We start from the raw sequence: 22,092 nt of genomic DNA, 5'->3' as shown, positions 1-22,092 counted from the left end.
AATTTCACCCTCGAAGACCTTAAATTTGAGGAACATCTCTTTAGTTCTATGTTCTATAGCACAGAGATCCGAAGCTTTCTCGTGATTCAGTTCCATTGGTATAATATGGCTTATTCGTTTCAGTCCAAGCAAGCACGATATTCACGGTAATCAGATCATGATTCAGCGTGCATGAGTCGTAAGTAAACCATGACGGAAAATTCATCAACGTTAACCGCAAAGCAAGACAAAACATGTATCCAAAAGCAAAAAAAAAACGAAAACAATCCAAAGCATATATCACACTACCTCCGTACCACCCCAATGCTCCGATTACTAATCCCCTGATCAAAACTACGCTTCCTCCGTCTCCCATTATCAACCGCAGACGATAACCCAGACTTGAGACTCGTAGCACTCACATTCTTCTTCGCGTCCAACGAGAATGCCGCACCCACAGCAGGCATGCTCAGTCTTCGTATCCAGCCCATGGGCTTCTCAGGGCGTAAGAGAATAGGAGGCTCGGGAGGACGTAGATCGTGAGGAGAGGGTAAAACCTCTGGCGTTTTGTATTTAGCGATAGAACACGTATCGCAGCCGCAAAATGGCGCGTGGTCTTTTGCAGGTAGAGGAGAAGACGGTTGTGAGCGTGATGGAGATTGAGATCCTCGTTGCGGTGAAGTCGAGTTCGGTGGAGGGATGAGGTGTGAAGTACTTTGTGAGCCACGTTTGTGCTGGAATGGTGTTGCATGAGGCCCTTTGGGCGTGTCACTCGTACCGCCTCGTGCGTCAAGAAAATGCATTCGATCGAGCTCCAAATCGCGCGTTTTCTGGTTGAGTTCTCGTTCGTGCTGTCGGAGCTCGTATTCTTTGTCCTTAAGCTCTAGTTCTGCGAGCTGTTCGATGCGATATCTCCCCCTTCGAATATCGTCTTCGCCGAAAGGGCTGGCACGGGTGGCTTGGGAAGCAAGAGGATCCTGATTGACCGCCTGTCTATCCACGGTCGGCGAACGTCGAGGAGTCGTGGGTTCATCTATAGGCTGATACCTAGAAGCGAGATCTGAAACCCTCATCGGCAAGCGTGGTACATCTTTCGGCGCCAGAGGCAAAGGCTCGACCTCAATGCAAATAAAAATCAGCCCAACACATCAAAGAATTAAATACCATCTACTCACCGTACGACTGTAACGATTACGCATAGCAGCAACAATACTCCCATTGCTCACGGAACTATCAGTGCGGTCAAGCGTCTTCTTCGCAGCATCGATACTCCGGCTTTTGAATGCGCTGCGGCTCTCCGCTGAAGCACCGAACTCGCGCTCTGAAGGAGGAGTGTGCTCTGGTTGCTTACTGCCGAGTCTTTTCTCGCTCGAAGTCGCTCGTGCAATCAGGGATGGTCGACAAACTTTTGCTTCCTCGTGGGACTGGGACTGCGTCTGTTCCAGGACCTTCTTCTCGCTACCAGTCGATATGCCCGGTCCAGTAATTTCCTGTTCCATTCTCCCCTCGAACTGATCATCAGAGTACCCATACTGTGAAGACGAAAGCGTAGTCTGTCCCTTGGACACAGAATGCAACTGGAAATCAACAAGCATATGCGTATCAGAAAGCGTACTCTCGATCGGCTGTGGAGATTCCGATAGTAGGATATGCTGTTGAGCTGATTGGGGAACTTGCAAACTCTGCATTTGCGTTCTCTGACGTTGTAGCTCTGCTTCGTTGGCAGCTAGAGGAATGGGGAAATGTGTCGGGGGGAAGGGGAACGCGCTGAGAGTCGTTATTGAGCTGATGGAGTCCTGGTTCTGATTATGCTCATTGGAGCTGAATGGTGGGTGGGGACGTTCGAGGTCGGCGGTATTGGTTTGTGAGGGAAGGGGAAGCGAAGTTTGGTATTCGTGTTTGCTGGGCGGGATGTTTTGACCCCATTCTGTTACGCCCCGGGTTGGAAGTAGAGCTTGAGCAGGTGTGGGTGAGATGTCCGGTAGGCCATTGGGTAAAGGACCTGTCCACGCGCCTTCGCAAAGAGCTCGCCATTCGCCGAGCGACCCAATAGACGGGGAGAATCGACGGATGCTTTCACATGTCCGCGCCCATTCTGCATCTGCAACCCTCGATAGGCAGGCTGCTACGCTGTACGTAGTCAATGTGTGCTGTTGCGTTACGAGCAAGGCATGATTACTGTCGGATGCACAGTCAAAACTAAGAACACTCCAGTAGTCATACGTGCAACGTACTATTTCTCCTGAGACATCTCAGGACCAAGTATACTGAGAAGATTAACATAACGAGCGTGTTCTTCCCCGACATCGCGTGCGCTCTTCTTAGCTTTCTTCTCGTATGCCTGACCTTACAGGAACCGTTGAGACAACGCAAGCCAGAGCGAATGACAACGTGATGTAACGTACCAGCTTGCTTTATACGAGCATTTGAATCATCCATACGTTCGTCATGAGCTTTCTCTTCTTTCTTCAATCGTCGGTAAGTGAGTGAGCGAGGGCAGGTGGAGTGAGGAACGTAAAACGTACTGCGAGCTTCTTGGACCATTTTTTCATCTCTGAACTGATACTGCCACATTCCTTATCAGCTATTCTTGCAAACTTAGCATCGATATCAGAAAGAACGTCGAATATGCTTGCGCTGACGTTCAAAGCGTTGCCTGCCGTTTCGTGAGAAAGCCCGATACTTGGATTTGGGAAGGCAAACTCACCTGCGATCTCATTAGTGGTTTTGAGGGCAGCAGCTTCTTTGAGGGCTTTTGACAGCTTTCCGCTGTAGTGCGACGATAGCCCCTGCAGCTTCGCAGTAGTCATTAAGCATGTTTATGACTGTCTCGAGCGTTTGACATGATTTGTGAATGTCTTGCCGTTCTGCGGGGCGTGGGGAGGCAGCGGAGCTCGACATGAAGATACACTGGAGGTGGGGAAGTAGTATTACTATTAGATCTGAAGACTTTGCTCCCCGCCTCAAGCTTGCGGCCAGCTGTCCTGCATCGGTGATACTGGTGAAAGACGATCATCGGACTTTGAATCAACCCAAAAAACATGATAAGATAAATTCAAGACAGCCGCGGCGTGATAGCATACAAAATATTCTACAGTAAATCATGATAAATTGTTGGTTGTGTGAGGTCCAGCTAGAAAGTAATGTATATGCGTGATGTGCGCGAGTATGTGCGGGTCTGGAGATTCATTAGTGCCAATTTAGCGTGAATGAATGCAGGAGGGGCACGAACTAATATGTACTTAGAAGTGGGTATCTGGCCTTTCCTTTCAGAGGGTCCTAGTCTCGTCAGAATGCTGTTCTACACTCGGGCTACATCTGTCAATGATCACGACTTCCGCAACGCGAGTGTATGCCTTACCTTGACGACTTCATGCGCAGCAAGCGTTTCCAGGCCTTCCGTCTGGACCGAGAATTGGTACCGGGATGGAGTGGAATAATGTGTTTGCTACGGGGTGGTGAATGAGACACGAGTGGGTGCTAGTCACCGAAACAGTCAGAAGCAGGTTAGGGTAAGAGAAGTGTGAGCTAACATCAAGCGAGCATGTTTCGATATTCCTTTGCTCTCTCAGTCCTTGTTGGATGTGCCCGTGGTCTGATGGATCATGCTGAACGTATCATGAGAACTAGAACATGCCAGTGTCGAGAATACTGGGCTTACATCTGAAGCGTCGGATGCAAAATATACGCATTGAACCTTGGTCAGTAGAGCATAATGGTCACTGATCCACCTCCTCCGCATCAGCTTCCCGTATTTCTTCCCAAGAGCTATCTTCTTTGGGGTATCTATAAATAAACCTGGACGAGGCGTATAGACCAACTTGTCTAGTCTTCCTGGTGTAAGCGGAGAACGAGGTTGATACCCCCAAGTGAAGCCTCCTTCATCGTCGCCGCTCCATGCATCCCACAAGCCAACAGATTCAACCAGTGCGGAGTCGTCGGGTGAAACAGCGTTAAAGTCACCTCCAACGATTCCTCCAAACAGCCCATCCTGCATTAAAGCACCAGCGACAAGTTTGAGTTGTTTCTCCCTGATTGGGGTGCCGTCGGGTAATGGGTCAAGGTGGGTGTTAGCAATTCGCAAGGTGACGACAGACTCGGATGGTGGGAGAGCTTGGGCTGTATCGAGGAGACCGCTTAGCTTGACGTCCACGAAAATAGCATGATGCTGCGACTCAGAGCAGCCGAAATGGATAGAAGTTGACTTCATGATGCGAATGGAACGAGAGAGGAGGGTGACTGTGCCATACTTTGCGAGCTTAGGCCAGGCGTCTGTGGTTGAAGGAATGACGACGAAGAAATTCTGGACCCACTTGTTGTTGAGAATGGTATCGAATGCTGTAGCCAGGACGCCTTGGAGGAGGATAGAGCATGGTTCAGGCCGCCTACGATTTGTCCTGCACTTGAAGACCTGGTGCTGGATATAGGAGAGAGCAGCGTCTAGGCGAAGGTCTGGCTCTGGCCTCATGCAATCAATATTCCATGATACAACACGGATGAAACTGGGCATGTGTTCTGCTCTATCTTGACTTGGACCTGGAAGCCATTGTTTCGATTCAGCGATATAATGCGCTGGTTGAATTTCTCGATGAGCGTCAGCCATGGCCCTCCTTTGACGCCTGGCATGTACAGATGAGTCTATAGACTGTCAGTGTGCGGCACAGCCAATCACATATAATACGAATAAGCGCTGCCTCTGTTTGGTGTTGCAACGACTAATTGAATTTTTGTCTATCGATATGATGGATAGCCGTAAGGCAACCGAGCTAGCTCGGAGTCATAGCAAGGTACATACTACAAACTTGTCTCTCGTACCACCATGATTGCGCGGCAGGATGACGAGGAGACACCCCTTCTGCAACGACCACAGCAGCCAACGACTCGGATTAGGACACCTCTGCCCGGGGATCAATTATGGATCATACTAGTACTGTTCTCGCAGTTGTCAGATCCTCTTTCTTCTAAGACCCTTGTCCAGTTTATTCCCCAAGTGAGTATATTCCCTTTGCTTGGATTTGAATCTAACTTTGTCAAGCTCATCAATGATCAGAGACATCGGAGTGGCTCGCGGAGACGAATTCCAGGTTGGTCGCTATGTCGGCATCCTTGTAAGCTTGTTCTTGCCCATTCGTTCCTTCCTGATATTCTCCCGAGCAATCATCATACTATGCAGCTAATGCGCTGACTACTTTTCATTGGGGTCAACTGCCTGACAACATTGGGCGGAAGCCTGTAATACTGACAGCAATTTCAGTTTCGATGTTTTCTTTTGGGCTGTCGAAAACCTTCCTTGGTCTGGTGCTTAGGTTAGCGTGTTAAATATCAAATAGTAGTTGTGATCGTCAATTACTGATATTCTTGACCAGTCGTGCTGTCTGTGGAGCATTTAATGAGAGCACTGAATAGTGTCGTCGAGAGCATGGTGATGGACATCACTGACGTGACCAATATGCCCAAGGCATACAGTTATACACCAATTCCGTGGATGATCGCAGCCATAGCTGGGTAGGCACACAGTGCATTTACTCTCGCACTAAGGTTCATGGCATCTAGGCCACTCATTGGGGGATCACTCTCCCGACCAGCAGACAGATTCCCTGACATCTTTGGGCGATCAGAACTCCTGAAAACCTACCCATTCTACAGCACGCCGTCGCCGCGCACAGCACATTGCCCGAATTCTTCTTCAAACCTTCATCCTTAGGTGAAATGTCTGTTATACATCATGTAGTTGAATCGACTACATGTATTACAACAAGCTCACATGCTCAAAGATCCCCAAGGGGAGAGCGAGAGTCACACAAGCATTTGGAGAGTCCCGAGATAAAATTGAATAAAAATATCGAGGAACTCAAATTGGACTTGACTTATCGCAATTGCACCAACATGGCTTTCCACTGGCGCAGCAGACATCAAAAGGTCTGAATGAAAATGAACGCCTTTTCCCTCTCACAGAACACTCACTTGCATGCTTGCTCACGGACTGCGGTCACACTCGCTGATCAGTAGATGGTTCACTTCGCGATGCAGGACTTACTGTAACCAATATTTATAAGATAAGCATCGATGACGTTCAGAGCAGCCTGCTTGTATGTCACCGTGCTAAGTAGATTCAATGAGCTACGCATCAGTATCAAGGGAAAGCACACTGACGCATCCATGCTGTACTGGGTACTAATGATCGCCGTCTGTTAATTATTATCACCGATAATGAATCCACTCGACTGCGGACGTAGATAGATCGTAAACTGCCGGTGCTCTTGCCGAATGAAATGATTGGGTGCTCTATGCAAGAATTTTTGGGATATGAAATGTACGCCAAATACTCAGGCCGGTATCTTTGATGATGAAATTCGAATGTAACTCATACCTAAGACACAGCCAAACAAGGGTCCACGACAGATGCTGCTCAAATTGGGGGACATATTCGAAATCAATACATTCAAAAATATGTATCGCATCTGTCCACAGACCTTTTCTGACCGTGTCTCAGGCGTCAACGGTAGTTAAGTTACAAGCTGGGGAAATGGTTCTTGTTAAAGTTTATCAGTTTCACCAGCCAAGTGGCACGATGCATACGTACATGTAATTAACAAATGTGCGCCCGGATATGAGAGCTTCTTCAAGTTGATACGCAATCATCGGACAATCTTCAACTAGGCTTCTTCCATTTCCATCCTTCTCCACCAGTGCGATGGCATTGGATGTGCCTTTATCGAGGATAAGATCCCAATCTGCGAGCGCTCGAGCAATGATGGGTCCTCATGTAAGAAATCGCAGTAGCTAAACGTAATGGCCGTGAGATTCCGAGAGTGAACCACCGATTGAGCGAGCTGGGCTCCTTCACTATAATCAATTCCTAACTTACTAACAGTCCAGGTACTGGATAGCACGCTTCTCCATGTCCATCCGCAAGTGCAAACAAAAGTGTACTGTCCCCGCTTCCAACTTCAAGGACTGACATATCAGGGCGTGGAGGTGCATGTTGTTTAACACCACTTGACCATCTCATTCATCACTGTTGCTAAACCTATGCGCCAGAATGGGTACAATAGAAGCAATGTAAATACGCACCATATTTTACCCTCGTCACCGTTTTTGAATTCATTGAATCCTCTTCGTATACGTTATCCCAACTGATTATCGGTGAGTGATGGGATCTTGTAGACAAGTTAATTAAAAGATTTCTGCCACTTGATTGGTGCCGAACGCGTCACGGTGATGTCCGTCTTGCATCACATTGCCAAGTGAAAGACTGTCAGGCGGGGACCTGTGTCATACGAATGGGTGTACAGTGTCCCTTCGTTACAAAAGAGCCTAGTAGAGAACCAGATGACAACAGAAGATCCGAGGGTAGGGTCGAGCCGTTCCTTGGAATGGTTGCCAGAGAATAACACGGTGGATTATGTCAGCGGACATAGCTGGCGTTAAGTGGCTGAAAAGGGTAGTCCTAGTCAACTGGGTCCCCCCTGTAAATTTAACGTTCTGAAGAGGGTCAAGATGGATTGCAATTTGGACTCAAATGAACAGCGGAATCGCCCTACTTTTTTTACTCTATTCCGCATTATTTCAGCCTGCAGATACGACTCCAACGTGAAGGAAGGTTGTGGCGTCTTCCCACTAAGTACTAAACCTTGTTTTGCGCGAAATGTGCTAGGCTAATCTACAATTGGATGCAAGACCGTCGAGAGAGTTCAAGATAGAATAAGTCGCGCTCCATCTACTAATCCTATCGACTGAGGGACACCCCTTTGCATGAGATAGATGATGACAAAAGTCACGACGGTGCCACAGCATGAGCCATGGCGCATGTGACGAAAGTCGCGGTCAGGTCATGATGCTGGCTGGTCCTGTAGTTCCTCCACGAGTTCACAACATGCATGTCAGTACTGTACCTAGCTTGTCAGTGCCGTAATCGCCTGGGCTCAAGAGTTTTCGTGCGAAAACGACGGCACCCTGTTCATGTTTGCAATGACGTCGAGCATCCAGAAAACACGATAAAATTCTCGATCACTGGGGATCTCGCTTGGGAGAGCCGCAGTCGCGGATGAGTCAGGATTGATATAGCGTCGGAGGAACATGACGAATTACATACCATTAAGATCATGTCTCCATCTTAATAATTGCTTTCCTTGAAAGCGCTCAGAGAGTTCCCAGGAAGGAATATATCTTCAGTGTTAAGTTACGAACAGGGAAAGACCTCTGCTTGACTGCTGCATTTTTTATACTGACAGTGCTGTAAACAGATGACACGGTCGTTTGCGATAATATTATTGATGATCTTCCCATACACTGAGATCTCGGCGAAGCAATAAAGAAGTACCTACTGCGAGAAATGCAATTGCCATCAAGATGTAGTATACCAACCACGCATCATGCCCTTCCTCCATTGAATAAGAGAAGACCGAAGCTGCAGACGCTGGACCAATGATTTTTGCTCCTGCGGCAAACATCTGAGCGATTCCATTGGTTGCTCCGAGCGATGCACGATTGGGAGCGGCTGCTCTGATGAATAATGCTAAGCAGGCTATGGGTTCTTCTCAGTTCAGCGGAACGCACGAAGTGCTAAATTGACAAACGGAAGCACAAGGTCAGGCTAATCGTCAGCGTGAGCTGGCAACACATTGCCACACTGCCAAACCTATCCCATGGGCTCGAGCCAGAGCATTAATCACTGGAAATATAATGACGATGTGTATGCCGGAGCTAATGCCAGTGATTTGGATAGCTCTTGCACCAAGGTGATCATGTAAACGAGCGTAGAAAACCAGCTGAAATATGCCGTGTGAAACACCTGATGCCACAAGTATAGCGCCGATGCGAGGAGTATCAAGGTAAAGGCCACCAAGTTCAATCGGTGTAGCATGGAAATCAGGTAGGACCGAATTAAACGCAGTGTGAAACAGGCCCGTGGTGGCACAACTTGCTGTTGCGGTCGAAACTTTCGGGGTTGCAAGGCGCGCAGCCGAAGCGGCTTTGATTGGACTCCTCCAGGATGCGCTTCTGCAGGATTAACTACCACATTGCTCGATGGCTGGCGAGGCTTTACGTATGACTGTCCCAAGAAACCTCCTTTGATTAGCTCCCAAGGTGGTGTCCTCGTAGAGACGCTCTTGTCACCGCACTTAGTGTGATCCAGATATAAGTTTTCAACATCACACACACCTCTTTAAGACAAAAATACACGACTAGCCAAGCTGCTAATACAAAAATCATCGAAATAGAGCATGACAGGATATATGGGTAGGTCTTCAGGAGTTCTGGTCGCTCAAAGATGTCGGGGATTCAGTCTGCTGGTCGGGAGAGCGATCCCCCAATAAGTGGCCTAGATGCCATGAACCTCAGTGCGAAAGTAAGAAAGTAAATGTACTGTATGCCTACCCAGCTATGGCTGCGATCATCCACGGAATTGGCATATAACTGTATGCCTTGGGCATATTGGTCGCGTCAGTGATGGCCATCACCATGCTCTTGATGACACTATTACTTCCATTAAATGCTCCGCAGACAGCACGACTGGTCAAGAATATCAGTAATTGACGATCACAACTATTATTTGATATCTAACACGCTAACATAAGCACCAGACCGAGGTCTTCGACAGCCCAAAAGAAAATATCGAAACCGAAATTGCTAATAGAGCTGTCGGTATTACAGGCTTCCGTCCGATGTGGTCAGGCAGTCGACTCCAATGAAAAAAACAGTCAGAGCATTAGCTGCATAGTATGATGATTGCTTGGGAGTACATCAGGAAGTCCGAAGGAACGAAGGGGCAAGAACAAGCTTACAAGGATGCCGACATAGTGACCAACCTGGGATTCGTCTCCGCGAGTCACTCCGATGTCTCTGATCATTGATGAGCTTGACAAAGTTAGACTCAAATCCAAGCAAAGGGAATATACTGACTTGAGGAATAAATGGGACAAGGGTCTTAGAAGAAAGAGGATCTGACAGTTGTGAGAACAGTATGATTGATCCTAGGGTAGAGGTGTCCTAGTCGTTGGCTGCTGTGGTCGTTGCAAAAGGGGTGTCTCCTCGTCATCCTGCCGCGCAAGCATGGTGGTATGAGAGACAGGGCGAATTGAGATAGATTGAGATAAAGAATCCCTCACGCATGATAGAATATGAGGGCAAGAAGTGGCCCCCGGAAGCTCCTACATATGTCTGTCCAGAAAATAGCAGATTTCAGAGCAAGAATTGGCCAAATGTCTGTCCAAAGATAGCAAGCTGGCCCGAGGTCTGTTCATTGATAGCAGATTTTTGACAGCCGGTCATCATGGGTCCCTGTCAAACTTTTGAGCAAGTATTGTCTGATGCGAGTTTGCATTCAATTCAAGTCGGAGGCTGGCGCCGGCGCCGTTATGATTAGTTGTCCATCAAGCTGGCAGCTGCCCTTCAAAACAACAATACTTAGATTGACATGCTCGGACCGAGACAGTAGACTCCAGTGGCGATCATAGAACTGGCATGGCAGTTTGTTCTCACGCTCTTGATTCGTTTTCGATGTCCATGCAGCTTTCCAGAGCACTCGTTAGCAATGATTCACAGTTTATACCCGAAATTGCTTGCTCCGCACTTGCATGGACATGCCGCATTAACTTCTGCACTTGGAACGATCGATCCCGTTGCATATTACTCTATCATGACACTTCACCATCCAGACAATATAGTCGCTAATCAGTACTCCAACCATTGAACCATATCATCAGACTCGCGTTGTGGGTGATCTGCGGAAGCACAGTCACTGCAACATCGGAGACGAGTGTAGCAAGGGAAAATATTTCCATGCAAGCTGGCCCGTACGGGAGCTGTATGGCGGGAAATTATGGAAATACTTGCTGCTACCCAAGTACCTCTTCCTCGCACGCGCGGCACGTGTGTTCCTCAATGCCATCACAGAACCAAATTCTACACCTCCAGCCAACCTCCAGCATATCTCAATCTTCCCGATATACATTCTCTGGACCGTCGTTCAGCCCACAAAATATGAAGAGGGGATGGTGGTCTGGCGGCGGATGGCAATAAGCCTCAAACGGAAGCTGGTATGGCCTCAACCTGAAGATGAAACAAACAGCTTGAAGGCTTTACCCCCAATGACAAAGCACCACCCCACTCCAATGACAGAAAGCCCATGTCTATTTTCCCTCCATCCCTGGCCAATCGACTACTACCGAACCCAGGTCCGACAAGCGATGCACCTGTACTGAAGTTGACGATACTCGAGAGCAAGCGAATGAACCAAGCCTGCTGAGTGCAGAGCAAGCTCCCCATAATTTTTGTCGCTTGGACATATCCGCAGGATGCTGTAGTATTTACCCATCTGCTTTATGTTCCATGGCCAGACGATGGGGTTCTTGAGGATGAAGACTGCAAGTCAGCTCACAGGGCGGTAGCAGCCTGTTTCACGGACCGGGTAGCTGAGCCGCAGCTCACAGTCGAATGAGAACGCACAAGTGAACCTCTACGAGACTACGACCGTGCACTTTGCCTATATGCAATGTAGGACGTTGATGGTACTGTTGGTTCGTTCCACTGTGTCTTTAACGACCACAATCCCTATTGACCTCTCAGATCTTCGAGTCGCAACATTCCGCTAGTTTCTGATATGTTCGCAATTTTCAACGATGGGTAACCGTCGTGCTATTGATCTTTAATACCAAGACTAATCTAAATGAAACTGAACTGAACTGTTTGACGATTCACGGGTCCAATTGTCATTGATAGCTCTTTGCAAGTCGCCGTCGAGGCACTATATTGGCCATGTCGGTTATTATCGTGTGCTCATGACGAACGTACGTCTCCTCTCGTCATCAAGATATCAATGTCATTTTCATTTATACCTTAGCACCTCGCGGTTGCATCCTCGGGAGAAGCAAGCTCGTGCACTATTCGAGGAGGTCAGTTCTATTCAGTGGGACATTGTTCCGTTACATGCAACCGTAGATGATAGAGACCAGACATGGAATGGTTACGAGAACCTATCTGTCCTTCTGGAAAACAGGGGTTCCTTCTTTTCATTGTCATATAGAAGATAGGCTTGCCAACTTGATCTTGACGATTTGATCGAGTTCATGTGCCTCGTGCGGACGATTATCACCCCATATCGTCGTCGCAATTAGGCCGAGTCATCGTCACGATGATCACAGTATGTTTTGAGAAACGTTATGGTTTTCAAGGCTATGCTCAGAGCACGTGCACTTATAAATTTAAAGCGATACGCTTCCCAATCAAAGCAAGCAGGTTTCCCCATGTAATACTTATTTGTTCGAATCAGAGAAGGTCTAGTTTTAAATATTCGTGGGTTAGCGTCTATTGTAACCTTTTGAGATCGACCTGTATTCTGGGGAGGACTTCGACGGTTTATGGCACTATCTATGAGCTCAGGCTCCAGTAGTCCCCAGTGGGATAACCGTCATCGTGGCTTTATTTCTCCCGCCGAACTACAACAGCTCAGACAAGCTAGTCCAGGCAGAGGAACCGATCTACACGAGTTTCACGCACGACAACCTGCAACAAGTCTACCAGGCGGCAACAACCCTAGCGCCGGAGTAGTAACATTAACAACTCAACAGGAGGACCAGTCGGTTTCGAGACCTGCTCAACAACAACCAACCGCTAATACAATGTCGCACATTCGCACTTCATCTTTCTTTTCTTTTCGAAAACAGTTGCAGCATTCAAGCGACGTGAGTGCAGATCACCAGCAGCAATCTAACCGACGCCCAAGCACTGGCGCGCAAGACCGTGACTTCGCACCGCAAAACAACCAACAGCGCGCTCAAACAATGGGTCCAATGCGCTCCTCGCCAGAGAAGCAGGATGACCAAGAGCCCGACACGACTTTCGCAGCTCGCAGAGATTCTACCTCTGTTCCCCCTCTTCATCCTGAAATACGCTCCATTGTTCAGCTCACTGTCGCGCATGCCCGGAAGGTCTACTTCAGCGGCCCACTTGTAAAACGCGTACAGCGCCAGCCGGATGGCCAACGTCCCAAAGATGATGGATGGGTTGATGTCTGGGCCCAGCTTAGTGGCACAACGTTGAGCATATGGGACATGAAGGAGATCGAAGAAGCCAACAAGAAGGGCCTCGAGGTGCCTCCTACGTATGTGAATATAACAGATGCCGTGAGTTTATTCCGTTCTCTTTCTATGCTCGTGATGATGACGCTGGCTGTAGTTCGTCCACGTACTAGGTTCAGTGACTGGCCCCGCCGAGAGTCCAGATCAACCGCGGAAGACATATGCGAACGTCCTCACTCTCAACACAGCAGGCTCGAATTTGCTTCTATTCAGCTGTCCGTCGACACCAGCATTGGAGTCATGGGCGACAGCTCTACGATTATCTGCTTGGGAAAAGTCTCGTCTCGAAGAGATGTATACTGCTCATTTGATACGCATAACATTGCTTGAAGGTCAGTTCTCTCACTGGAGTATGTTCGACACTGACGTCATTTCTCTCAGGCAAAGATACCCGCACAACCCTCATCCGTGGCCGCATGGAAGGGTGGGTGCTCATACGCGTTGCTGGACAAACAGACTGGAAACGCATGTGGATGGTTATCTCTGGGTCGCAAACTTCATCCACCGATCCTGGAACTCCGTCTACTACCATTGGCACCATACCTATTCCCAAGAAACGCATGTCAAATCTCTTCTCGCGGGATCACTCCCCTGAGCCTCTGCCCATGAAGCCTTTGCTTGCACTTTATGCATCCCCTAGACCAAAGGACAAGAAGCACCCCCTTCTCACGCTTAGGGAGGTTTCACAGGCGTTTGCAGTGTACCCAGAGCGCCCGGAGTTGATCAACCGCAGCACGCTCATGAAACTTGAGGGTCTGATTGGTGACGAGGAAATGGCAGGCGCGATGAAACGAAGGGAGGGGTGGTTGCTTATTATGCCTGAGCTCGAGGCAGGGAATACGCAAGCATCCGAGATGCTCAAGTGGCTTGTTGGTGAGTAGGACTATCTCAGTCCTGCAGAACATGATGATTCACCCTTTATTCAGCGCTTCATGACGCCTTTGAGCTATACGGACGTCCGAAAGTGTACACCTGGGACCCTCGTGATCCAGTTTCGCTGATGTTTGCTTATCCAGTCAATCCTGGGAGAGACGTAAGTGCAAGTTGCTTCTCAGCACAAGTTCACTGATTTATTGGACGATAGCTCCTGTTCCTTGATCGTGAAGTTGCAGAATCTATGGACCCACGTGACGACCGTACCTCCGCCATTCGCAATCGTCTCCTAAACATCCTCCACTCGCGGATGCCCGAACGGCGTGCCACATCTGCACCGCCCCCCCTGTCACCCGTTGGTTTGGGTGCTGATCCGAATCGCCCACAACAACAACAGCTATTACAAAATGTTGCTCAGCCTCGGTCACAAACACAGAATGGTCAGCCTGTTCATGCCCCCCAGCTCCCCACGATCAATTTCGACTTGCGCTCGCCACCAGACCTCACTGTCGGTCACGCTCTCTCCCCCATTACGGAACGGAGCGCAACGCGTGAAACGCTTCCGGATTTCCCTCATACGCAAAGCCGCTCGATGTCGAATGAGCACCACGGGTCTGAGTCGATGATGCTCAGCAGCTCGATGTCGAGTGAGAAGCCAGATTCGGTGGGGCAGTCGATGAGCAACGGGCACCAGGACTTTACGTCGCGTTCCATGTCCGAGCATAGCCAGTCTCAGATGCTTTCTCCGCTATCTTCGTTGAACCCGGTCCTAGAGAACGTACCTGGGTCGATGACAGGTCTCTCACTGACTGGAAGCCCTCCTCCTACCTCGCGTTCCAACTCAAAGCTTACTCCGAGCTTGGAGACTGCACAAACAAGGAGCACAGAACCGTCAACAGCTGCGAGTGTAGATGTTGGTGGGTTCAAACTTCCTCTTACGCCCGAGTCTCCTGGGTCACCTACATTTTCTACGGGCTCGGCAAGTCTCAGTTCGGGAAGTGGTAGGCCTACTTCGCCAGGAATGTCGTTGTCGGCCCTTGTTGCACCCGTGCCCATCAGATCATCGGCTTCGAGAACTCCTCCTCCTGCCTCGCCCCTTTCATGTCTCACATCGCCTTACTCTCCCAAAGGGAAGGATAAAGAGTTACCTTCTATTCAAGATGTACAAGATGTCTTACAGCTGCCGCCTCGAGCACTGTCTCCGCCTCACCCGCAGCTGCATAATGCAGGCTCGCCGCCTTTGCCTCCCAAAGCCCAGTCACCGACCCCAGCACCGCGGGTGCCTGTTCCTGTAGCAACAGATCCTGTCGTCACCGCACAGCCCCTAGCACAAGACACTCAGAGTATATTTTCAGACGCTCTCTTCTTCATGCAACAATTTGACGAGAAGCCCAAAAACCCGCCACGGCGCGTTCCAACCACCATTTCTGAAGCCTCAAATTCTGAAGAGGGCTCAATGTCTGACAACCCATTGCGCTCATCACCAGAGCGTCGGGGAACGCCGATGATATTCTCAGAGTTGGGAACGGAAGCTAACATTAGCGAACCTAGCATGATTGGCTCGCGCCCTTCTCTCGGCCGTAAGCCGTCCGGTGCACGTGTCCAACCTACTTCTAGCCGAGGTCCAAATGTGGAAGCCACCTTAGTTCCCTCAACTTCTTTAGAGCACGCTCACGTTCAGGCCATGACGGAGTCGCAGCAGAAGATCATCCAAAAGCAGAGCAGCGGTGACGATGTTAATGTAGATGCACTTGCTGCGTTGTCATTCCTTGATGGTGCATCTGATGTCACACCCCCGCCTGCAACTACATCCCACCCGCCGCCCCCACCGACAGAAGACGTGTCGTCAGAGCCTACTGTCGAGGGTAGTGCTGCGTCTGAGAGCTCGGAGGGCGTTACGCAGTACAGGTCCTCGTTTGCGCCGTCCAAGCAGGCTGCACAGCGAAAGGCGCGTGCACAGGCTCAGCATCAGGCGGTGCTTCACAAGCCTGGGAGAGCGAACGGGAAGCGTGTCACACCTGGTAACAGGCTCGCTGGGTGGAATGAGAGTAGCGATGAAGAAGAGGAGGAAGAGGAAGAAGAGGATGAGGAGGATGCTGATTCTGATGAGGAACACCCTTCGACTGTGGAGAGTAAGAAGCCGGGTCCTGTCACGCCTGCACCGATTCCGGCCACCAGACCTCTGCGTCCCGGTAGTGCAGGGCGTGCTGTGACGCCTGGAGAACAAGCGACGGACGCGAATCCCTACGCGCAATTACGACATCCTCGTAATTTGCCGCCTGTTCCGAGGCCGCTGACACAAGGTCAGCATACCTCTCTTCATTGAATTTTCTGAGCTGATGATCTACAGGCGGTGTGCCAGATGACTACATGAACGCCATGCCACCACCTCGGCGACTCGCATCTGATCAGCACATGCGAACACCAGACGATGCCCCTCACCTGCGTCCACAGTCTGAATATACTTCCCAAGTTCTTCGTCCACAGGCAGACTTCAACCAGCATGCTGCCGCCCGTCAGAGCATTTGGACACAGGTTCTCGATCCTGGTCGTACGCCCGGTTCTCATCCCCAACCTGAAACTCCCTCACACCAACGAGACCCTTTCATCCAGTTGGAACCTGCTTCTCATTCCATGACGAAAGCTTTCACCCCTCATGGTCTGCTATCTGCTGGGATGCAGGACAAGCAGGACCGGTCTGCCAAGAGACAAGAAGAACTTGCGCGGGAAACTGGTGCTTCACTCATCAACGTTCCTAATAAACCACCACCGCCTCAGACGGGTCTCTTAGGTGCGATCACTGCTCATGAACGCGAGCGTAAACGCGAAGGTGGCGTCGGTGCTGCTCTGACGGAGCGTGAGCGCGAAAAAAGGATGGCTGAAGATCGGCAACGCAAGATTGACGACTTCCAACGCAATCAACTGGAGATGCAGGGCATGTATGGAGGTGGCCAGCAGTACCCGAACATGATGGGCAACCCGATGATGGCCAATCCTATGATGATGGGCATGAACCCGATGATGACTGGTGGGAATCCGATGATGGCTGGTGCCAACCCCATGATGAACGGCGCCAACCCCATGATGACGGGTGGATATATGGGTTATCCGGGTATGATGCCAGGATTTGGAAATCCTCAGTTCTTTGCGCAACAGGCAGCGCAAGCTGCTTACCAACAAGCTATGATGGCATATTCCACTGCCGGGTCACATGTCGGCGATGGCATGCACCCCATGCCCATGAATCCCATGATGACCGGCGGTGGGATGGGCTACGATCCCCGGATGTCGATGATGGGCGTGCCGATGATGGGCAACCCCTTGGGCATGAATCATATGGGCGGAGGTATGGGAATGGGGATGGGAGGCGGTGGTATGGCAGGCGGTGGTATGGGAGGTGGTGGTATGGGAGGCATGGGCATGCAAATGACAGGTGGTTCGGCGTTCGACGCACGGTATTCTCCAGCTAATATGGAAGATCTTCGTCCTCCCGCCTCGCTCGCTCAGGGTCAGCGCACTGGCCACAGTTCGTCCCGGAATAGCTCGGCTGGTCAAGGATCGCCCGCCGGACCGCGCCCCGTCGATGCTCCGAAAAGTTGATCAGCAGTCCCTTATTTCTACACTCCTCGTTTAGGCATCTCTCCTTCTCGGTCAGGCGTGCAAGGACAGTTACAGTCACGCTTTTTTTATGAGATTTACGACCATAAAATGCCTTTTGCCTAGTTTATCATTCTTCATAGCTCCACTCTTCATGGACTTGGTCATCTCAAATTATCTTCTGCATAGTTATATCTGGGTCCCTGATGAAATAAATTGTTACGGTAGTATCAGGTGTGCTAGGTTGTTTTTCATTGGTGAATTATGCGAAATTTCCAGCGGAATTAGCGGGTGCAATATTCGGCCCACGTCTCGGATCAGAAGTCTTGTCCGAGTCAGTAGTGACCGTGTCAGTCTGTCACCGACCTCCAACGGCTCATTACTTAGTATTCGTCGAAGTTTCTACGCCACTACGCCCACACTCACTTTTTTAGAAGTTTGACAGATGGGTGTAAAGTCATTATGGGATCTCTTGTCTCCAGTGGGCCGCCCAGTACCGTATGTACTCTATGATCTCCGGGGTTCTGACATGCTTAAACGTTGGATTCGTGTCAGGCTCGAGACCATCGAAGGGAAAGCTCTCGCCATTGATTCTAGTATTTGGATCTACCATTTCAAGCTACTATGCGCGACAAGGATGGACGTGCATTGGTTAACGCACATGTTCTTGGTTTCTTCCGACGTATCTGCAAGCTATTATTCTATGGGATTCGCCCAGTCTTTGTGTTTGATGGAGGAGCTCCTGCGCTGAAGAGAAACACGATTGTAAGACCCTCTTTCTTTCTGCTCAACGCAGTGCTGACCGAACGGTATAGATCGAGCGCAAGAAGAAGAAGAGTGGTGCCGCTGCAACTCACGCCAAGATTGCAGAGAGGCTGCTAGCGGCCCACATGAGACGGGAAGCTTTGGCACATACTCAAACGTCACAGTATGCGACCTATCGTATCCTGAATGAATGTGCAAATGCTTATATATGTGAGCCAGCCCTTCATCGTCAAAGGGCAAGCAGAAAGTGCCCTCAGGACCCGTGGTCCTGGATGAGAATGCGGTTTACCTTGAGGACATTGATAATTCTGCACCGAAGACACCGGCAAAGAAGAAGGCAGAAGAAACACCTCCTTCGTCAAAAAGGAAAGCTCGCTTTTATGATCATGATCCTTACAGGCTTCCAGAAGTGAATCTCGAAGAGCGCGTAGCGAAGGCTGCTAGTTCACAGGCTCCAGACCCGCGCCTCGCCACGGAGGAAGAGCTCCGGACATTCATAGAGGAGATGCGTCCAGAGGACTTTGATGTCTCCTCTCCAGCATTCCGAGAGCTGCCCACAGAAGTTCAGTATGAAATTGTTGGTGACCTTCGGTTGAAATCCCGTCAGACATCGTACAAGCGCCTACAGAACATGCTACGGAAGGCAGAGACTCCTCTGGACTTCTCTCGAGAACAGATCAAGAATCTCAAGCAACGAAATGCTCTGACTCAACAGCTGTTGACGACTACCGACAGCATCGGTAAAGCACACATTACCATCCCTGTTCGAATTGCTAGTGAACGAAATAGAGAGTATGTTCTTGTCAAGAACGAAGGGGCGGATGGTGGTTGGGTCTTGGGCATCCGAGACGACGGCACGCGATCAAAACCAATTGAAATTGATCAAGACAAGCCCACGCTTCACAGCGACAGCGAGGATGATATGGAGATGGAAGAAGTCAGTATGTACGCTGCCGGAATCCTTCGTTATCATTGATCATCCGTTGATTGTGTTGTCAGACCAGGGAATGTAACCCCTGACCCCGATCTTCGAGAGTTCCAGGCAAGTATGGCATTGCACGCGATAGGCAAACGCTCGCAGCCATCCGTGCCAAAACATGTCCAGAGGCAAATCAAATCGAAGCCTTTATTTGACCTGGATGACGACGAGGACATATCCAGACCGTTGGACGACGAATCCGATCACATCAGGGATCCTGAGCTTGCCCTTGCCATCCAGGCTTCACTAGAAGATCATACTGCAAATTATAGTGCGTCTTTCCAGAGCAGGGACATGGCGAAATCTGACTTTCGTTTAGTCACTTCAGAACCTTCTTCTAAACTTACTCCTACAACTCCTCAGTCAAAATCTGTTCTTCGACACCATGATTCTGATGATGATTTATACACGTCCCCTTCTCGGCTGGAGACCGCACTTTCGATCGCGGGGGCTGGTCCGGTGCCAAGGCTGTCCGGAACTTTGCATGATCTTCCATCGCAATCCGCGTTTGGGAAGGCGGCTTTGTTAGTTTCACCGAAGACAGCATCGCGTCCCATGCCAATCAATCAATCGTCCTTGTCAGAATCAGAAGAAAGCATGGATGAAGTATTGCCTGTACAGGCAGTCGAGGTACCACACAGAGAGCCATCGCCCGGTGTTACCAGCGCCCATGTCGAACCGCCACAATCTCCCAAAGTTTTGCAGGGGGCTGCACAAGATTCGGATGATGACATGGAAGACGTCCCAGTCATTGATGCCGTTCATGCTCATAATATACCCGAGAGTTTTGTACCTACGGCAATCTCAGCACCGGAGGATGCAACGAAAGAATGGGAATCAACGTTCCCTGTATCTTTTCAGCTACCGAAGTCATTAGAATGTCCTCCACAGCCTTCAACCTCTAGTGTGGTCACGCCCGAGGCTCGGATACCTGAGAGCGACGATGAATCTGATATCGATTGGTCGCGGTCTCCGTCTCCTGTGCTTGGTGCTGCTCCGGAGAGTACCGATCAAAGAGTGTCTGTTGCTGCGGAAACGTGGGATGCTGCTGAGGAAATGGATCCACATGCTGAAGAAGGCGAATTTGCCCGGTTCATCTCGCAAGTCAAGGGCAAGGATTTGGATGCTGTCAGACATGAGATCGACGAAGAGATTCGGACGTTGAATCAGCAGAAGAAGGCAGCGATGCGTGATTCAGAAGACATCACTCAACAAATGATCTCTCAAATTATGGTATGTGTGCCGTGCTAAAGGTAGTTTTATTCATTTGAGCTCACTATCGGGTTCAGCTCTTACTGCGTCTCTTCGGGATTCCATACATAACTGCACCGATGGAAGCCGAGGCACAGTGCGCAGAATTAGTGTCGCTAGGTTTGGTAGAGGGCATCATAACGGATGACTCGGACGTTTTCCTTTTCGGAGGCATGCGCGTCTTCAAGAACATGTTTAATCAATCTAAGACTGTGGAATGTTTTATTTCCTCCGATCTGTCGCGCGAGCTTGGACTGGAACGTGATACGCTCATCCGTCTAGCATACCTGCTCGGAAGCGACTACGTCGAGGGGCTTCCTGGTGTTGGCCCTGTAATGGCCATGGAACTGCTGAAAGAGTTTCCGGGCGAGGACGGCCTTCATAAATTCAAGGACTGGTGGACCAAAGTTCAAAGTGGGCGGGACCGAGAAAAGGATAATACTACCAAATTCCGCAAGCGTTTCGTATGTCCCTTGTTGAAAATTTTTGATGCTAGCTTATATGAGCTTATCTCTTGATCTAGAAAAAGAAGTTCAAAAACTTATACCTGCCCCTGGAGTGGCCTAATGCGTCGGTGGTGAGTGGCTGTTCTGTTTGGCTACAATGGAGGGGTAATCTCTGTGCCGTAGAGAGATGCTTATTATCATCCGACGGTGGATTCATCAGATGAGCCGTTTAAATGGGGTATGCCCGACCTCGACGCCCTCCGACAGTGCGTAATGACCACATCCGGTACTTGAAAAATTTGCTCACAGGGCTCCGCAGCTTTTTCCACGAAGAACTACACTGGAACCAAGCCAAAGTCGATGAAACACTTCTACCAATCATTCAGAAAATGAATAAGCGGAACCAGGTACGGACCAAGCCACGTGGCGTATCGATATTCGGGTACACGATCAATTCAATATGTTTGCTAGGTCGCAGCTATGAATCGGCAAGGTAACCTAAACAGCTTCTTTGATGTTGCGCCCGGTAGCGGATCATATGCTCCACGGAAACGACGAGCATATGGAAGTAAGCGTCTTCAGCAAGTGGTTACGGATTTCCGAAATCAGCAGGCAAAACGGAACACAAGCACACCAGTATCTGATGAGGCAGATGACCTCGTACCCGAAGACGGGAAAGAGCCTGCCACCAAAAAAAGGAAAACAGGCACTAAGAGTCGAACGAAAACTAGTCCCGTGGCGGTACAACAAAAAAGACAGGGAACAGAGACTGGCCGCAGCGCCAGAGCACGGGGCGCGTCTTCCAAGGTAGTTCGGAAATCCGAGTCTGAAAGCGGGGATGAGTACGTTGGCGATGTGATTGATGACAGTCTTTCCACCACAGAAACATCAAAACCCCGTCTCCGCCCAAGGGCGAGACCAGTGGCAAAAGGGTCCCGATTATCTGACAGATACACCATACTTGCGGCAGAGTCCGAGGGTTCTTAGCTTAAGCAACATGTACATAACTTCCATCAGAGCACATGTACTTCCTGAGATCCGAAGTTCTGAATGTGCGTTAGTTCCAGGAAAGACCAGGCATTTGGCGGAGTCCAATGAACGGTGGCGAATTGGCAGACTG

General features: G+C 49.7%; 6 protein-coding genes across 6 annotated transcripts; 3 read left to right on the top strand and 3 right to left on the bottom strand.

Moving 5' to 3' along the window:
- Positions 1 to 154: 154 nt before the first annotated feature.
- Positions 155 to 2,991, bottom strand: DFJ58DRAFT_807839 (uncharacterized protein). The gene is given in 7 exon segments (XM_041391264.1): positions 155 to 1,097; positions 1,155 to 2,157; positions 2,214 to 2,325; positions 2,385 to 2,445; positions 2,505 to 2,635; positions 2,687 to 2,741; positions 2,761 to 2,991. 7 exon segments carry the CDS (start codon positions 2,878 to 2,880, stop codon positions 285 to 287), a joined length of 2,295 nt encoding a protein of 764 aa, XP_041239591.1. The 5' UTR covers positions 2,881 to 2,991; the 3' UTR covers positions 155 to 284.
- Positions 2,992 to 3,011: 20 nt separating this feature from the next.
- On the bottom strand, positions 3,012 to 4,669 carry DFJ58DRAFT_807836 (Endonuclease/exonuclease/phosphatase). The gene is made up of 5 exons (XM_041391263.1): positions 3,641 to 4,669; positions 3,513 to 3,587; positions 3,341 to 3,459; positions 3,212 to 3,291; positions 3,012 to 3,157 (listed from the first exon to the last, which is right to left on the bottom strand). The coding sequence occupies exons 1-4, from the start codon at positions 4,580 to 4,582 to the stop codon at positions 3,249 to 3,251; spliced, it is 1,179 nt and encodes a 392-aa protein (XP_041239590.1). The 5' UTR covers positions 4,583 to 4,669; the 3' UTR covers positions 3,012 to 3,157; positions 3,212 to 3,248.
- A 129-nt stretch (positions 4,670 to 4,798) lies between these two features.
- Positions 4,799 to 5,488, top strand: DFJ58DRAFT_666431 (uncharacterized protein; the record flags this gene model as incomplete). Its single annotated transcript, XM_041382563.1, has 4 exons — positions 4,799 to 4,973; positions 5,032 to 5,087; positions 5,134 to 5,277; positions 5,363 to 5,488. The coding sequence occupies 4 exons, from the start codon at positions 4,799 to 4,801 to the stop codon at positions 5,486 to 5,488; spliced, it is 501 nt and encodes a 166-aa protein (XP_041239589.1).
- Positions 5,489 to 6,635: 1,147 nt separating this feature from the next.
- On the bottom strand, positions 6,636 to 9,833 carry DFJ58DRAFT_718123 (uncharacterized protein; the record flags this gene model as incomplete). The annotated part of the gene is made up of 9 exons (XM_041384434.1): positions 6,636 to 6,689; positions 8,307 to 8,497; positions 8,603 to 8,901; positions 8,922 to 9,091; positions 9,145 to 9,246; positions 9,361 to 9,364; positions 9,385 to 9,495; positions 9,564 to 9,665; positions 9,760 to 9,833. The coding sequence occupies 9 exons, from the start codon at positions 9,831 to 9,833 to the stop codon at positions 6,636 to 6,638; spliced, it is 1,107 nt and encodes a 368-aa protein (XP_041239588.1).
- Positions 9,834 to 12,276: 2,443 nt separating this feature from the next.
- Positions 12,277 to 17,773, top strand: DFJ58DRAFT_807822 (uncharacterized protein). The gene is made up of 6 exons (XM_041391262.1): positions 12,277 to 13,106; positions 13,159 to 13,393; positions 13,443 to 13,934; positions 13,988 to 14,094; positions 14,146 to 16,237; positions 16,285 to 17,773. Exons 1-6 carry the CDS (start codon positions 12,342 to 12,344, stop codon positions 17,532 to 17,534), a joined length of 4,941 nt encoding a protein of 1,646 aa, XP_041239587.1. The 5' UTR covers positions 12,277 to 12,341; the 3' UTR covers positions 17,535 to 17,773.
- A 119-nt stretch (positions 17,774 to 17,892) lies between these two features.
- DFJ58DRAFT_70830 (uncharacterized protein) lies at positions 17,893 to 22,087 on the top strand. The gene is made up of 11 exons (XM_041383778.1): positions 17,893 to 18,029; positions 18,087 to 18,296; positions 18,347 to 18,459; positions 18,516 to 19,241; positions 19,296 to 19,546; positions 19,595 to 20,508; positions 20,565 to 20,990; positions 21,050 to 21,103; positions 21,156 to 21,238; positions 21,292 to 21,379; positions 21,444 to 22,087. Exons 2-11 carry the CDS (start codon positions 18,156 to 18,158, stop codon positions 21,957 to 21,959), a joined length of 3,312 nt encoding a protein of 1,103 aa, XP_041239586.1. The 5' UTR covers positions 17,893 to 18,029; positions 18,087 to 18,155; the 3' UTR covers positions 21,960 to 22,087.
- The last annotated feature ends 5 nt before the right edge of the window (positions 22,088 to 22,092 follow it).

Source organism: Suillus subalutaceus (assembly GCF_016647625.1).
Source record: "Suillus subalutaceus strain FC151 chromosome Unknown DFJ58scaffold_123, whole genome shotgun sequence".
In the NCBI taxonomy this organism is placed as follows: Eukaryota; Fungi; Basidiomycota; class Agaricomycetes; order Boletales; family Suillaceae; genus Suillus; species Suillus subalutaceus.
Note: the sequence above shows the minus strand (reverse complement) of the source record. Positions and strands in the feature narration are given on the sequence as shown.